Source organism: Dermacentor variabilis, chromosome 6 (assembly GCF_050947875.1).
Source record: "Dermacentor variabilis isolate Ectoservices chromosome 6, ASM5094787v1, whole genome shotgun sequence".
NCBI lineage: Eukaryota > Metazoa > Arthropoda > Arachnida > Ixodida > Ixodidae > Dermacentor > Dermacentor variabilis.
Window position 1 is genome coordinate 101,597,713 of NC_134573.1, and position 17,770 is coordinate 101,615,482.

At 45.8% G+C, this 17,770-nt stretch overlaps 2 protein-coding genes and 3 non-coding genes across 7 annotated transcripts in view; 4 read left to right on the forward strand and 1 right to left on the reverse strand.

Annotated features, from left to right (window-relative positions):
- The window catches only part of LOC142584962 (NADP-dependent malic enzyme-like), a 185,666-nt gene that overhangs the window by 33,686 nt on the left and 134,210 nt on the right, over positions 1 to 17,770 (forward strand). The gene's annotated exons all lie outside the window — the stretch shown is intronic.
- LOC142584965 (uncharacterized) overlaps positions 1,847 to 17,770 on the reverse strand; it is an 84,930-nt gene continuing 69,006 nt past the window's right edge. Inside the window, exon 3 of the mRNA XM_075695350.1 lies at positions 1,847 to 2,467. Within this exon, the coding sequence (XP_075551465.1) occupies positions 2,127 to 2,447 (321 nt within the window). The 5' untranslated portion in view covers positions 2,448 to 2,467 and the 3' untranslated portion in view covers positions 1,847 to 2,126. The remainder of the gene's footprint in view (positions 2,468 to 17,770) is intronic.
- On the forward strand, positions 2,814 to 2,885 carry TRNAG-UCC (transfer RNA glycine (anticodon UCC)). The gene has a single exon. It is a non-coding gene; the product is annotated as a tRNA-Gly (tRNA).
- On the forward strand, positions 3,367 to 3,438 carry TRNAG-UCC (transfer RNA glycine (anticodon UCC)). Its single transcript has one exon. It is a non-coding gene; the product is annotated as a tRNA-Gly (tRNA).
- Positions 9,371 to 9,442, forward strand: TRNAG-UCC (transfer RNA glycine (anticodon UCC)). Its single transcript has one exon. It is a non-coding gene; the product is annotated as a tRNA-Gly (tRNA).

Here is a 17,770-nt window from a genome sequence, read left to right on the forward strand (position 1 = left end):
CGTTTATTTTTCTTCAAAAGCCTGACTGGATGCAGTGAGCGAGAAGAAGGAAAACCGAAGGGCCCGGTGTTTAGTATGACAAACACATATATGAAGTTAACGGACTATATGAGGCAAAGAAAAGCGCTGTGAAAGTTTACTGCTACTGCTACTAGCTACTACTAGTACTAATTATTATTATTATTGTTGTTGTGGTTGTTGTTGCTGTAGAAAATTTGTTGAGCTCACACTGGCGGCAATGTTGTATTTTCTGCCATTTCCCTTTTCCTGTATGCAATACGAACTCCTTCGCCAATTTAAACGCATGTCTAGGTACATAAAAAGGAAAGTAACAATCAAATTTTCTTTTCCTACGCCTTTCTTGTCATCATCGTCAATTGTGGCTTCATATATACATTGCATATGGCGAACGTTGCATAAGTGTACGTGACAGGTTTCTCTGCATGTTTTCTATGCATAGTGGCTTTATTTCTCAGTTTGATACAGATTTTGTACGCAGAATTTTTAGGGAGGGTGGGAGCGGGTCAACTTCATTCAATTTCTGTAACGGAGATTACGTAAAGCATTCAAACATTAAAGGGGCGCCCTGACGTCAATTTTCGTAGTTATTTTTGCATTCACATCAGGATAACACAAGCAATGCTTTGTGATGCAGAACTTGGAGGGTATACAATCGTCGCACGGCCCCTTTAAAATAATACTGAAGTTACCTTCCGGTCTCTATATATGACTCATGAAGTGTGTATCTCAACCATTTTTTTCGAAGTAATATAGCCGATACCTTTTTTTTATCTTATTTTTCGTTGTTTAGTCACACGCCAGCCGAGACGTTCCTAGATTTTTAATAGATTTTCCCTTGCGTGTAGTGCATTAAGAAAGCTGCACCGCCGCACTTTCATTAGCGCAATTCAGATATGTCCGGAATGAAAGCACGCTATATTATATATATATATATATATATATATATATATATATATATATATATATATATATATGTGTGTGTGTGTGTGTGTGTGTGTGTGTGTGTGTGTGTGTGTGTGTGTGTGTGGCAGCCAGCAAATGTTACACTCTGTACGTGTACCATTCACGCGTCCCTGAGCTCTGTATACTCCGTTCCATAGATAGCATCAGAGTCCTTAACATGGAAGGACTCTGATAGCATGTAAAAGCAATGCAAGAAGTTCGGTCAAGAAAAGTTGTCACTCCGCGCGTTCCTTCCATGCTTTGCTGCGCGCCAACAGCGTTCGCTCTCGCGAGCATGCACGTGGGCCTGTTGCGACGGGTTGTAAATAAAAAAAAAAACTGAAAAGAACAAAAAAAAAAAGATCCGTAACAACGCATTAGCAGCCGCATGCCGCAGTGTGTTTGTTGCTAAGGATTAAAACTTGTTTCATTCAATATATGGAGCCTATATTTAAACAAAAAGAAGAACAGTTGCGCACAATTGGGGTGAGAAAAGATCGTGCTATATCCAAGAGCGAACTAAGCCTCTGCAAGAAGTCTCTCTGGCAGCGTTGACTGCCATGTATGGAACGGAGCATATATGCGGGGCACGACACGTGTATGCCGCGAAGCGTGCATGATTCGCTTGTGCATATTCGCACGCAATCTCCATCTCAAGTATATCACGTATGATAGCCATCGTTTATTGGGATTATGTATGTGATGACACTTATATGAAGCTTACTGTTACACTACCGTCGTTCAAAAGGATCATACTGGCGACGCCGAAGTGTACGAAAGCTACGGATCAATTATTTCCATCGTACGTCGGGTGTGCCGGAGGAATTCGCCGCAGTTTGCGTCTGCGAGTTACAAAGCAGAAAAATTGCGATGTGACGCGATGGCATATATTAATTCAGATTGTCGTGTAATAGATTGTGGTGCATAGCGCTCGTGCTGTAAGTAACACCGTGTGTCAAAAAAGCCGTTTTGCATCAGTTGAAGCTGCGAGCCCTCCCCCTGTGTACTTCATTGCTTCGTCATTCATTCTGCGTCTCGGTCGCGGCTTCCATGCGGCTACCTCGATCATCGCATGCTTTGTGCGCACCAACCGCTCGTCCAGTAGTTTATTACGGCTCTCTCTCGGCGGACACATGCAGAGCGCGCGGCACGCGTTTTCTTCTTTATTTGGCAGCCGCGAAGGTGCGCAGCGCAGCGTCGGGTCCTCCGAAGGCGGCGGCGGCCGCCTCCGCGTTCTTGGCGACCCCGCAGCGCGGCCTGCGGGTCACGAAGAAAGGCAGGCAGAACCAGTTGACGAATCCGTCGTCGGCGTCCGCCTCGTGCAGCCTGCGTTCCTCTTCGTCGTCGCCCCAGAACTGGCCGTACCAGTCGAGGAACCGCTGCACGGGCTTGCACGTCAGCAGCCGCTCGCGCAGCGCCCGCAGCCGCGGCCGCCGTCCCACCTGCTGGCCTCCGCCGGTCTGGTCGCCGCAGTCCGTAGGCATGGGAGCCCGACACGATGGTCCTGCGCAGCCCGATTCGCGAGCTCGCTTTGCCTCCGCGCGGTGTAAATTGCTGTAGCCTGGTGAGGTAGGCCCTCGGGACTCTGTTGCATTACCTCTGGCGACAAAAATAACGTTAGAAGCAAGCATTCTTTTGCTTTTCTTTTTTCTGATCCCGCGCCGAAACCTTTCCCTAGCGCGCTCGAGTGAAGTCTAATTTGCAAGGGCATAACTAGTGGCATGGCTAGAGGAACTAGTTTGACTAAAATTTGCGATCTCTGAGCGTGCCTCAACATGACCTCCTCTACTCACTAGCGAGAGGCAATCATCAGACATGACCTAGGGCAGAAACGCAGGAGTGACTCATCCGCGTCGGTGGTATAGTGGTTAGCATAGCTGCCTTCCAAGCAGTTGACCCGGGTTCGATTCCCGGCCGACGCAGTTTTTTTTTACTATGGTTTTTTAATATTTTTTTTTATTGCTTGTTTGCGATTTATAGCCGTTGTAGCCAGAAGACGGTCAGGTGGGACCTTAAACTGTACAATACTTATAGAACAATGATGGAAGCCGCTTCGACAACCTCACGTACGTCGCGCATATCTGCTGCCACGGAGCAAGAGCAGTGGTATGTGCACAGAACGCCTGTAACACAAGTGGGCATTGCAGTGAGATTGATACGCTCACAATTTGTTATTTGGTAAGCTGGCTTTTTTTTTTTTTTTTCTACACAAATATAGCGGTTGCGTTTTACGTCAGACTCAAGGGGCCTATACGAAAACGTTTTGCATGCGCTTATATCAAAATCTGGCCCCTCGTTTAACCCCCTTTCTTCTCGGGTAAGGCATGGCCTAAGAAAATAACGCAAATGCATCCATATGGCTGGAAGCCATTTCCAGCTGTCAGGGAAGTGCTCCGTCCGTAGGCGTCGGTGGTATAGTGGTTAGCATAGCTGCCTTCCAAGCAGTTGACCCGGGTTCGATTCCCGGCCGACGCACTTTTTTTTTCTTTCCGTTTTTTTTCTCACCAGATTGTTACTTTTTACTTTGCGTGTTTGTATGGCGCTTTCCCGGATGTTAGAGAGAGAAGGGAATGAACTTAAATGAAAGTGATGGCTCAGTAGCCTATGCACGGGTGCGGGCGGGTCAATGGTAGGGACCATAAAACAAAAACAAAAAAATACAAAACAGAAACATTGAAATTTCACGGTTTGAACTAGCAGCTGAAGCCGTAATGTTAATTGCACGTCGCATACTGATTGGTACGCCAGCTAGAGAATACGAACTTCCCACATCACCCACGTTTCGGGCTCAAAACGAGTACGCGTGATCTGCTTCTAAGATCAAAGTCGGTCATGGGTTTCTAATAGTTAGCGCTTTTGTAACGGTGACGAGCATCAAAGAAGCAAGCCCGATCCCTTCCCTATCTTCCCTCACTTCCACGTTACATTTAGGACGCACGTGCGTTTCATGTGCTCCCAAGGAGCGGTGGTTGCGGCTAACAGCGGCCGCGGTGACAGGATCGACGGAATGGATACCGAGGGATACGAAGTTGTTTTGCCTACTCTGCCTTCAGGTCGTAGTGTTTTGAATACTTTATTTTTGCACGCGGATGTCCGGTCGAGGCCTTACCGAGTCGTACATTTCCGGGACACGTTGGCGCGTCGTGGGTTGCTCCCTGAAGTGATAGCGTTGGGGGCATAGATAAGCCACGTATGGGCTGTGACTTTCAAGAACACGGAAGGGATGAAGAAATCTTGGGCATGTGCCGAAATGAAGGTGAAGGGCCAACGTTGTTTGGTTATTGATCCGGCAAACCAGGACGTGCGTCTGAAACTTCACTGGCTTCTTTTCAATGTGGCCGACGATGATGTGCGTGTAGCGCTTGCTCCGTTCGGAAGGGTGACCGAGGTCTCGAAGGAAAAGGGGAGAGTTCAAGGGATCCAAGAGAAGGGGTCGACGACGCACCTCGTGCGCCTCAAGCTCCATAACGGCATTAAGGTGGTTGACCTTCCACACCAGCTTCGCGTCGCCGGTGACATGGCCCTTCTAGTCGCGCCTGGAAGAGCGCCACTGTGCCTGCGGTGTCACAGTAAGGGCCATATCAGACGAGAATGCCGAGTTCCTCGCTGCACGCATTGCCGTCGTTTTGGACACGAAGAATCTGAGTGCGTCAAGACGTACGCAAGTGTTGCGGGGCCGGTTGGAGGAGAAGACACTGCGGGACTCGTCATGGACGAGGCTGACGCTGAAGAAGCCGCAAGCGAAGCAACGTCGAAGCTCGAGGAACTTGATGCGGCAACGTTAACCCCGCCCGACATGCCTCAAGACGCAACTGTTAACAAGGAGAGCCGAAAGCTGACCGAAGCAGCTGGCGACGCCACCGGCGTCGTGAAAGAGCAGGATGCCACAACGCCGTCGAAGTCACCTGAGGAGCCAGCCCAGCCAGCAGTCATGGAAGTGAACGAGGGAACAAGTGGCGCCTCAGTCTCCAAGCGCGGCCCTGACGCTACTCTGGACGAGCATGAGGCCCTGGCTGCAAGGATCTCGGAAGGACCGCCGCCAAAGGCGGCGATCGTTCGGCGGTCAACGCTGAGACCACGTCCGAAAATAACCACGGACCGGAGGGCGGCGGAGACACCGCCGCCGTAGCCGCGAGAGCGTGTGCTTCGCGGCGTCTCTTCCAGTCTACTTAGTTACCAAGCCAAATTCAAGGGACGATGGAACGCCATGGCAGGGACATCAACTGTGCCTTCCGAAGGCTTTCATGGCAGCTACGGAAGGTTTGTGCAAGATGCGAAGGCAGCTTTGACCCCAGAGGCATGAGGTGGGTACCATGCGGTTCGTTTGTTCTTCAGAAAGCATAACGATGGCTCAAAACACTGCACTTCGTTTCGCTGCTATAAATGTCCGCGGTCTTTGTGCCAGAAAGCGGAAATACCAGCTTAGCCGGATTTTCTTAGAAATAGATGTTGATATAGCAGTGGTGCAGGAGATAAAGATAGAAAGTGAGGAACAAACGGATCGCATGGTGCTGCAGTTTATAGGTACAATGTTTGTGTATCACATGCGGTTGGGACTTCCTCGGGGTGCGCTATCTTCATTAGGAACAACCTGGGAATTAGAGAAGAAGGTTCTTTTTTCTTGTAAAAGTGGAAAACTGATCTTTGTGGATTTTTCTTTTTTGGGCGTAGGTTGGCGCGTGATAAGTGTCTACGCCCCCAACATTGAAAATGAGCGCGTGCCTTTCCTTGAGAGAGTAAATCAGCATTTACAGTGTGACAGGAAAGTCGTATTGCTAGGAGATTTTAATTGTGTATGTTTCGCGGCCGATCGAGTGAAAAGCCTTCCAGTGCGTGACAAAAGTGCGTTACTTTTAAACACACTAGTGCAATAGTCTAATCTGGATGACGTCGGTCATTTCCTGTGTAGTACTGGCACCCCCGCATTCACACATTTTCAAGGGCAAAGTCACGCAAGGCTAGATAGATGGTATGTCGAACTGGAGCTTGTTCCGATGTGCGGCAGCTATAGTGTGAAACACGTCTCGTTCAGCGATCACAGCCTGGTAACCTTTAGCGTAGGTACCAAAGAAAAAAACTCGAGATTTAACTGGAAGTTGTGGAAGTTAACGATCGGCTGTTAATGAACGAATCCTTTTGTGAAAGCGTGAAAGAAAAGTTAGATAATTTGATCGAGGACGAAGATGGTAACGTGCTAGAATTATGGGAGAACATTAAGCAAGAATTAAAAATCAGCGCTATAGAAGAAGCCACTAAAGAGAAATTTAATAAAAGGAAAAAAGAAAATGAAATGCAACGCGAGCTCGATTATTTTGTACACCGTGGAAAGCGAGAGACCTGGGAGCCGTACAAAAGAAATAAAAGAACTGAAAAGCCAGCTTGAGCTTATCGAAGAAGAGAAGTTCAAAGGAGCAGTTAAAGGCACGAGCTGAAAGGGTGTGGCTAGGTGAGACCCCGACAAAACGAGCCTTAACTGATGAAAAGGCGTACGCGAGGCGAAATGAAATCAGAATGATCCGATACGAGAACGAGATCACGAGCCAACCTCAAAAAAATTGAACAGGCGTTTCTTGATCATTATAGCAAATTATTCGGGACTGTTAAAGACATCACAGAAGAATTCAAGTCGGACTTTTCTGTCAAACATTCCGCAATTAGAGGAAGACATTCAAAAGCGTCTGGAGTGGCCTCTGAGCATCACCGAAGTGGAAGGAGCCATAGACGATGTAGTTGTAGGCAAGTCCCCGGGACCTGGTGGACTCGGAGCGGCCTTTTATAAAGCCTTCAAAAGTGATATCAACGAGATCCTGTTAGGGTTCTTTAAGGAGGCCTACGCGCAAAAACAGGTTCCTCCATCTTTTCGGACATCGCACGTGCTGACACCGAAATCAGAGGACCCAGAAAAATTATTAGCTGTGGACGCTTACCGGCCGATATCGCTAATGAATGTAGACTATAAGATATTTACAAGGGTGCTAGGAAAGCGATTACAGGGACTGGTGACCAGCATAGTAGGGTTGCATCAAACATGCGGCATTAAAGGAAGGTCTATCTACACTTACATTCATATTGCCAGAAGCATTTTAGAATACTGTAACGACCTAGGTGAACACTGTGCCATGTTACAGTTAGATATGCAGAAGGCTTTTGACCGTGTGGCCTATAAAATTATTTTCAGTATTCTAGAACATATGAATGTAGGGGATTTGATCTTAGATGGGGTAAAGATGTGCTATCAAAACTGTACCGCTAGCCTCATTATAAACAAGGAGGTTACCAAAAACTTTAGCGTCCGGTCGTCTGTGCGCCAGGGGTGTAGTCTGTCGCCTCGTTTATTGCCACTTTGTAGTTGTAGAAAAATCAAGAATGACAATAGAATATCGGGTTTCCGAGTGCAGTCCGCGGAAGCGAAAGTGCTGGCATACGCGGACGACATAGCGTTGTTTTGTCGGGATAAAGAAAGCATCGAAATCGCCGTCGCAGAGGCTTTATCATACTGCAGTATGACAGGCAGTGCTATCAACTTTGATAAATCCCTAGGGGTATGGATCGGCAACTGGGAAGACCATCCGAGTACGTTTGCAAATATCCGCTGGACAGTCATGCCGGCAAAGCACCTAGGGCTGCCGCTTGAGCATTACCGTGGCGCGGTTGATTACTGGAATGCCGAAACTGAAAGGGTTCGTGAGTGTACACTGAAATGGGGAGGCCGCATTTTATCAATGTTTACTCGTGCGACAGTGTGCAACCTGTTTGCGGTTGCCAAAATTTCTTACGCGCTCCAAGCGTTGTGCATGTCAAGGGCGAACATACAACGTTTACACAGAGTACTCGCAGTGTTTGTATGGGGTTCAAGCTGGGAGCGCACCAGTCGCACTAATCTCTTTCGTTCCGTTAAAAGTGGAGGATTAGGTCTGGCACACTTGTTCATTAGGCAGGTTGTGTCGAGGTTTGTTTACTTACGCGACCAAAATGACCCATGTTTATTAACTTTGTTTCAAACAAGGCTGAGCGAAGCTATACCTGAATTCATTATATCGTCACATCGGTGCAGTCAAGGCAAAGTGAGCGGTTTCCTAAAAGAGGTAGTCTGGGCTTTTCAGCGGTTAAAGGTTCGGTTTTCCATGGACTCGAATACTTAAGTAGGGTACCACGAAAGCGCTTATATAAGGACTTGATAGACACAATGTTGCTGGTGCCATTGTATCGCTCGATGTTCTGCATTGGACCTGAAAAGGACGTGCTAAAAAGAGTAAAACGAATGCCCATACGCCCTTCGGTAAAGTCCTTCTTTTTCCAGCTCCGCACGAATACTTTACCTGTGAAACCGTAGCTAGAGGCAAAACGACTTTCCGTGCCTTGCAGCGTCAACTGTTTACTATGCCGGAAACCCGAAACAGTTGAACACATTTTTTCTTGACTGCTGGGATGCTGTGTTCCATTGGGACATTTTACAGAGAACGCTAAAGAAGGACTTCCCGATTACACCATATGGGATTCGTTTCTTGCCTACTCTAAATGAAGACAATGTACCGTATGACATGTTCATGCTGGTGTACTTACATAGTTTATGGAAAACTAGAATGGCCGTGGAGACATGCCGAAATAAACGCCCGGCCAGTTAGGGAATGCTTCATTGAAATCATTTGTTATATTAAGGAACTGTATAATCTGCAGAAAGAAAAACCCATGGCTCAGTGTGATGACTGAGCTTGCGAATTTCAAGCGCTTTTAGCCCTGTGACCGCCAACCAATGGCAGAGATTTTTGTCGTGACGGTTGTGCATTGTTAAAATGTCTTGTTTTGTATGTTGCCATGTCGGTAATAAAGAAAAAAAAAAGCGTCGGTTAGCATAGCTGCCTTCCAAGCAGTTGACCCGGGTTCGATTTCCGGCCGACGCAGCTTTTTTTTTTTTTTACTATTGTCCTTTAATACTTTTTATTGCTTGTTTGCGATTTATAGCCGTTATAGCCATAAGACTGGTAGGTGGGACCTTACACTGTACAATACTTATAGAACAATGATGGAAGCCGCTTCGGCAACCTCACGTACGCCGCGCATATCTGCTGCCACGCAGCAAGAGCATTGGTATGTGCGCAGAACGCCTGTAACGCAAGTGGGCATTGCACAGATTGATACGCTCATAATTTCTTATTTAGTAACGCTGCTTTTTTTTTCTACACATATATAGTGGTTGCAGTATAATTATCTTCCGAAGACATTCATGCGGTTTTACGTCAGGCTCAAGGAGCCTATACGAAAACGTTTTGCATGCGCTTATATCAAAATCTGGCCCCTCGTTTAACCCCCTTTCTTCTAGGGTAAGGCATGGCCTAAGAAAGTAACACAAATGCAGCCATATGGCTGGAAGCCGTCTCCAGCTGTCAGGGAAGCACTCCGTCCGTAGGCGTCGGTGGTATAGTGGTTAGCATAGCTGCCTTCCAAGCAGTTGACCCGGGTTCGATTCCCGGCCGACGCACGACTCTTTTTTTTTTTTTCTCGTTTTTTTGTTCTCCACCAGATTGTTACTTCTTACTTTGCGTGTTTGTATGGCGCTTTGCCGGATGTTAGAGAGAGAAGAGAATGAACTTAAATGAAAGGGATGGCTCAGTAGCCTATGCACGGCTGCGGGTCAATGGTAGGGATCATAAAACAAAGAAATACAAAAAGAAACATTGAAATTTCACGGTTTCGACTAGCAGCTGAAGCCGTAATGTTGATTGCACGTCGCATACTGATTGGTACGCCAGCTGTAGAGAATACGAACTTCCCACGACACCCACGTTTCGGGCTCAAAACGAGTACGCGTGATCTGCTTCTAAGATCAAAATCGGTCATGGCTCTATGTTTCTAATAGTTAGCGCTTTTGTAACGGAGACGAGCATCAAAGAAGTAAGCGCGATCCCTCCCCTATCTTCTCTCACTTCCAAGTTACATTTAGGACGTGCTAGCCAAATGTTCCGGGAATTCAGTCGTAAAAGAAAACAAAAAACAATGTGTTCACCATAACGCCTAATCAGCACGTCTCCTTCAAATCAGTCCTCTTGAGCATGTATACACGTATCCCAGCGTTTCTGCCACGATTCCATGCATTAATAGAACTCTCCACGCGACAGTCGGAATCGCCTGCGATTCCGACTGGATCTTTTCAACAGTGTGAAACCGATGTACTTTCATCCTCAACTGCAACTTTGGGAATAAGAAAAAGTCAAAAGAGGCGAGGTCAGGTGCATAGTGTACGTGGGTGCGGGAGTACTGTGATCTGTTTGGAAGTCAGGAACTGACGAACAACGAGTGATGTGTGAGCGGGCGCGTTGTGATGAGGAGCCAGTTGTGCTTCCACTTCTCTGGATGATTGCGACGAATGCTCTCTCTCTCTCTCTCTCAAGCGCATCAAAACGTAACAGTAAAGCTCGATATTCACGACTTGTTCAGGAGGTACGGATTCCTTGTGGCCAATTCCATGTAGGTAAAAAAAAAAAAAGGAAGAAAAAACAATGATCGTGGACTTCGCATTGCCACGAACCTGACATGCCTTTTTATTCCGGCCGCGGGGAATTTGGCGACTTCCATTGCGACGGCTGCTGTTTGGTTGAAGGATCGTAGGCACAAACACATGTCTCATCCACGGTTGTTACACTGGAGAGGATGTGGGATTGTCTCTAACTTGTTGCTTCCGCTCCGTACAGGCAGAGACATAGCGCAGCTTCTGTTCGTCACTGAGAATTCTTGGCTCGAACTTTGCAGCAATGCACCTCATCTTCAAAACATCCAACAAAATTCGCTGAACTGTGCCGTAAGATTACGCTACAACGTCGCAGACATCCTTTATAGTTAGCCTGCGACTTTTAAGGATAGCCTTACGAACTTCCGCTATCGTTTCCGGGTTTGTGCTCGCTGACAGGCAGGCCTCCAGAACGTTCATCGTCGTCAGCACACATTCGACCCTCTTTGAAGCGTTTATGCCATATAACAACGTTTTACTTTGGCTCATGGCGTCGACTCCAAAATAATCTTCTAGCATACGATGAGCTTCTACCGCAGTTCTGACATGCTTAAAAGAAAACTTGATGCAAACCATTTGCTCCTTTAAGTCTGCCATATCGGTTGCTAAGAAATGCGCCAAATCACTGAAACACTGCGTTTCAAAACACTACAAGTTGTTCAGCACAGATCCGCAAGGTATACTGCTAGCGACATCTAGCGGCTTAAATGTGTACCACACTCAGTTTGCCCGCGCTTTCCAAACTCCCGGAACTTTTCCGTGGCACCAGGTATGTCTGCAACAGTGTAAGTGCAGTTAAATAAACCCAGGGGGTCAATTCATCCGCATTCCGGGCCACGGCGTGCCTCATGATCATATCGCGGCTTTGGCGTGTGAGAACTTAACCGTCTTTAGCAGAGTGTATAAGGCCATTTTTCTTCTTCTTGGAGGAAAAGGAAACCTAGCAAACTGCCACCAGGATAAGTAAACGAATAAAATGTTTGGCGTCATATTAACGGGGGAGGGGGGGAAGTACGTCAAAGTCGAGCCGCCAGGATAAAAATGGCACGAAAAACGGCGAACAACTAAGCTAATTCTTTTGACTTTGGCGCGCGCGCACGCACGCACGCACGCACGCACGCACGCGCACGCACACACACACACACACACACACACACACACACACACACACACACACACACACACACACACACACACACACACACACACACACACACACACACACACACACACACACACACACACACGTACACACAAAATGCTTTTTACAATGATAGGACGCTTGATAGGCAAAATGAAAAAGAAAAGAAAAAAGAACGAAAGGTTGGCGGCCCTATGCCGCCTTGAAGTGCACGTATTAGCTCGTCGTGACGTCACGAGTTCTGACGATGTCTGCTCGGGTCTACTTTTTTATATCGATCGTTATAACCTTAAGCGTGGGGCCAGTCAAGCTCTGCAGCTCTTTGCGTTTGCTCTCCTCATCGCATCTTGTACTTTCGACATGCATGTGAGAAATAAACTGATGCTCAAACATTGTGTCATAGGGAACTCAAAGTCTGAATTTCGCGAGGTCTTCGCAAAGTCTGGACTTTCGGAAACGTTTGCTGCACCACAAGGGCCCATATAAAGGGGGGAAAGAAAGAACACTGAAACACTCACGTCACGCTGACGTACCGTACGGCACTGAGGTGCCGGTGTGAGATTCCTAAAGTGAATGTTTGGCCTTCACGCAGTTTCTTTTCTAATCGATAACCACGAAGTTAACAAAAAGTAAATTTAAAAAATAATATCACGTCCACCTAAAGTGACTTTGTGTTTCTATTTAGTGTCCCTTTAATCTCCTGATTTTGCGCGTTCGTTGGATGTCACATTTCAGCCTTCTGATGCATCGGCACCTGTGAAGGCGGTAACGTACATAAATGGCCAATCTTCTTTGGCAAGATCCTGATATGGGAAACCGGGGCCTCGCGGGTGATCGAGATAATATTATAGTGAGGGCAGGCAGGACTCCGTCTTACCGACTCCGTCTCACCGACTTGATGTATTGCGGCAAATGCTAGGGCTCGTTTCAGCCACTCGGTAACGAGAGCCAACTGCGGGTTCCAAGGGAAGTAGAATGAACCGCCCACTGCCCACAGCTAATCTTTCCCTAACGCTTCCATTCAATCCGCGTCTCGGGGAGGGCAATAGGAGACGGACAATGGAGGATTCTTTCTTCTGGTTCTCTTCTTTTTCACTGGCTGACGCAACCTATACGTGAAGGAAACAGCTCCCCCCCCCCCCAAAAAAAAAAAAAAAAAAAAACGGGATCGCGACGGAAGAGAGACACGGCGCCGACCGACAACCGCTTCTTATTGCGTAACGACGCCAATATACAATGGAAGTACAATCAGTAGAAGTAAGCAAACAAACCAGGACATAAGATATCAACGCTGCGATGTCACGTGCTGGATAGGTAAATGATTTCAGTTCGATGTAGCGATAAAAAATTGGTTGTTAATCAGCGCCGTGTTTGTATCAGCTTGTCATGGTCCCGTGTATTTAGCGCCGTTTCTTTCCGACTTCCATAAGGTGCCGACCAGCCCAGTTCAACACGCTGCTCCTTTAGCTTCACTGCCAGAAGTTGGTGAGATCAAATATATGGTGTTAAATAAATATGTTCATCCTCTTTCGCATTTTCTGGGCAAGACAAGCCAAATACAAAACTGGGCTGCTGCAGTATAGCTAGAGGGCTCCTCGCGGTGAATCTAGAGACCCATACGTAGCGGTACTAGGTTCCGCGGTGTGTGCATCGGTGCATGCACACCCTCTCCCTGGCACCTTCGCGCGCTCACCCGTTCGTAGGTGTACTTTTCGCCCGTTGTAAGCGGATCCCGGCGATATGCGTGGGACTCAAGTCTGCGGAGCCCCGTCGGTGATTTCTCTTCTTCTTCTTAAGCTATGACTCCTGCCCACAACTGGTCATTGGTCATGGCCGACGAGGTGTACGCGCCGCCGATCTCTGAGGTTATGCACTGGTCAAAGAGGTGCGTAGAGATTTCCAGTACGAAGTTAGGGCGTAGAACAAAAAAAAAAAAAAAAGTGGGAGATAGAGAAATTTTAACGTGGGCCTATGAAAAACATCGTTAATTTCCTGGCCGACCAAGCTTAATGGCTGTAAATGACGTCGATGCAAATGCCTTTCAGCTTTTCCCGACTGAATTGAATCACGTAATGCGAGATTAGCCCGTGAAGAAATGGGCAGTGCTGTTTTGAGTGCCTGAAGCTTCTGTTGTTTTCTTGGCCTATAGGGGTGTTCGAATAGCGGAAGTTTATAATCGAATCGAACACGAATATTCGAGAAAGACGAACCTCGAATATCGAATATAATAACGATTATTTTCTCATGTTGAAGCAAACTGAGGTGGGAAGGTGAAATTGCGCAGTATCCGTGCTTTGGCATCCTGTTCTGCCTTGGGGCTCCATCACCACAAGCTTCAGCCAAGTGTCTGACGCTGTGTGGGATTTCATTGAAGCTGCGAAATGGCTATCATGTTGATCCCAGCTTTACCTTACAATACTTATACTAAATTCTAAATTCATTCGAGCCTAACTATAAATAGTTCAGGAAGCCTTATTTTATTTCTTTAAGTTCGTCTATTCATCTATTCATCTGGTCCGAATTCTCTAGTAAACCATAATTTCTTCCAAAATTTACAACTTATTCAGTTATCCATTCGTTCCTAAATATATCAGTGGGTTTAAAACCTCCGATTCCTGGCCCATACCCCGCTGTGGGTACGTGCCATACCTTGAAAGCTCATCATCATCATCATTATTATGTGATTACTGTAATGCCGTTGGCAGCTTGACTCCAGTAAATTAAGGAGTCTGTAAATGAGACTTACAACTCAAATGTGTTATGTGGGGTTCTACAACAATGATAGAAGTTAAACGCAAGAACGATACGTCACCAGATGTTGAGAAAGCAAAGTGCAATACTATACAGACACGGACGTACCCTAACCCGGTCATCATGAATAAAATTAATCCGGACTGCGGGGTTTCAGTCTATTGTAGTAAGTGTGGGGGTTTGCTCGATTTACAACACATGCTGTGGCGCTGCTTGGCGTTGGCCGGTGATGGTTCTCGAGGTGAACAGTGGTGGCAGCGAATGCTGCACAGTGAAGTGCTAGCGGACCAACTCAGGGCTGTCCAGAGGGCCCGTGTGATGGCAGAGGGGCTCGGCCTCTCTGTACCGACGTGGGAGCGGCCCGCATCAGTCCCAGACTGATCCCTCAGGACCTCAATAAAGTTCTTCATACCATACAGAACCGCGCACCGTGTTAAAGAAATACAAAAATGGCGAGATTAACAAAACAAGAAACTTGCATTGCTTTAAATAAGAAAACAATTTTGTAAACCGCCTAACCGCGAGCAGTCCTTATCGAATAACTGGAAATTATTGCGCAGGAGTTATCTACTCCGAGCGTTCGCTAAGGAAAGGGTGCCTCTGTAAGCAACAAGTGCGGCACCCGTATGACATAATTATTCGTTACATTGACTATTTGCTATGGGTGGTGTGTACTACTCCACTAATCATTGTTATCCATTGTATTCGATCAGAAACGAATATTCGACAACTTGAAATAAGGTATTCTCGACTCGAACAGGAATTGAGTAGCAGAGACTATTTGATTCGTAGTCAAAATTTCGAATATTCGCATAGCTTAAACCTTAGCGATAAAGGGGCCATGTAGTCGTTCCTGTCGCCTTCACACGAGTGTTGTGTGACAAACAAGGAAAAAGTAGATGTAGAGCCTAGACGTTAGTGACACATACCCGCTATGGCGGATTGGCGACGAACCGGATAGTTCAGTATAACAATTAAAGAAAAAAAGTATTATAAGATAATGTAAACGAAGCTTTTGTATAGGTATGTGGGAAATAATAGATTCTAGCTGATGTCTTTATTAGAATGAAGGGATAAATGTAACCATAAATACAGCTAATCTAATAGATTTCGTAGAAATATAACGAAACCTCAAGTTCCGATTTTATAGTCGAAATCATTCTGACCCTGCAATAACATCCTGACGGGCATCGCCAACCTTTCCGTCACCGTGCCTAAGGGTCGAGAACCCCAAAGATTGTAAATTTTGAACATTTTAGTCTAATGTAAGATGGCGGAATGGTGTTTTGAATGTTCTTTATTGCAATGCAGATTATATTTGACAATCAATTAGGAAATGGTCTATTCTTTCATGTTCCGCGCAAGAGGGGCAGTTCAACGAAGTACAAAAGACACAAGTGCTTATTTTGGGGCTTATTCTTCTTCTTCGTCTTCTTTTTGTAGGTTTACTCTTCTCAGTTCACTATTCATATCACTGTAATTGTTCCTTCAAATTCTTTGTTATTGCGGTTTCCTTTGTTATTACTTCTTCCATTATTTTGTTTCGCTTAGACTGATTATCACTCGCGTATTATTCTTGTTTTTCCTGTGTATTCCTTTTTTTTTTTTGTATCGGTTACTGTTACCTCTCACTGCCAGATTATGCGCCTATCTCCTTTCGTTGGGAGATAAATGAGGATCACCATCACATTCTTGCAGAAGGGTTTAGAATTGAGCTTGTTGACACATTCTTCTTCTTCTGGAACATGATCGAGCGGGAGACAACGCGCATGATTAGCGTAATTTAACAATATACCGTGCGCGTATGTGTGTGTTTTAGTTCAAGCATTTTTTTTTCAGGATTGCATGGGGCATATAGCGCGATTCGATCTGTTCAGGTGAATCACCTGAACATTGTAGCAGACCTTATTTATTTATTTATTTAGCAAATACTGCCGGCCTGTATTACAAGCCTTAGGCAGGAGTGGGGTACAGAGATAACAGGAACAAAGAAAACGTACATTGCAACAAAAGAAGCAAACAACGAGACTCGGCTGGAGTGCAAAACACAGTAGAATCAAAAAACAAAACACTCGACTCAAAACAAATTGCATGTGTGCCCTATTGTTCATTCAGGGCTTGTAAAAACAAGTTCACCGTTTCGGAACTGACCACGTTTCCAGGCAGATCATTCCATTGAACGATGGTGTGGGGAAAAAAAGTGTATTTAAAAACATTTGTTTTGCACAAGATTGCGGCGACTTTTTTGGAATGATAGGAACGCGTAGGGCGGTGGGTAAGGGGCTCAACTAGAATGCCTTCCTCTAGTTTTATTTTATTATGATAATATAAGTAAAATAATTTTAGTCGTTCGCGGTGACGTCGGATGTCCAACTGTTCGAGTCCTGCGGTGTGCAGCAGGGCTGTTGGGCTTATATTCCAGCTGTAACAATTAAATATAAACCTGACTGCCTTGCGTTGGACATTTGCTAGTTTCACTTTGTTACTTTCGGTCCAGGGATCCCATACTGCCGCAGCATATTCTAATAGCGGTCGTACATAGGTTTTATAGGCTAAAAGCTTTATTTCTTGAGTAGATTGAGCTAGTGTTCTCCTCAAGTAATGCAGTTGTTTTAGGGCTTTTTTTTTCGATATACGAGATATGTGCATTCCATCGAAGATCAGAGGTTATGTGAATTCCTAAGTATTTAAAGGTATTTACGACTAAAAGAGGTTTGTTGGCTATGCGATATGTAAAACTTAAGGGATTCTTTTTACGTGTGACAGTCATTGCTACGGTCTTTTTCAAATTCACAGTCATTTGCCACGTCGAGCACCAGTTTTCAATTGTAGATAGGGAATCGCTTAAAAGAAGTTGATCGTCAGGACTAGAAATTTCTTGATAAATTATACAATCATCAGCGAACAGTCGCAGTTTAACATGTATGTTTTCAGCAATGTCGTTAATGAACACTATAAAGAAAAGGGGACCTAAAACAGAGCCCTGCGGAATACCGGAATCCACTGGGACCGCATCAGAAAGGACACCATCGACAACTACACTTTGACGCCTTTGCGAAAGATAGGCTTCAATCCACGAGAGAAGGCAGTGTTTTAATATGTGTTTTAACTTTAACAATAATTTATGATGTGATACGCGGTCGAACGCCTTCTCGAAATCAAGAAAAATGATATCGACTTGACTTTGCCTATCTAATGCTGCTGCCAGGTCGTGGACAGTTGCAATCAGTTGAGTAATAGTGGAAAGACCGCGACGGAACCCATGCTGTCGGTTATCGATAACGTGATTCTCCTCGAGAAAATTGGTTATGTGTTTACAGATGATGTGTTCTAGCAGCTTTACGGAAGTACACAGGAGAGAAATCGGCCTGTAGGAAGAAGGTGTTGACGGGTTTCGTTCTTTAGGAATC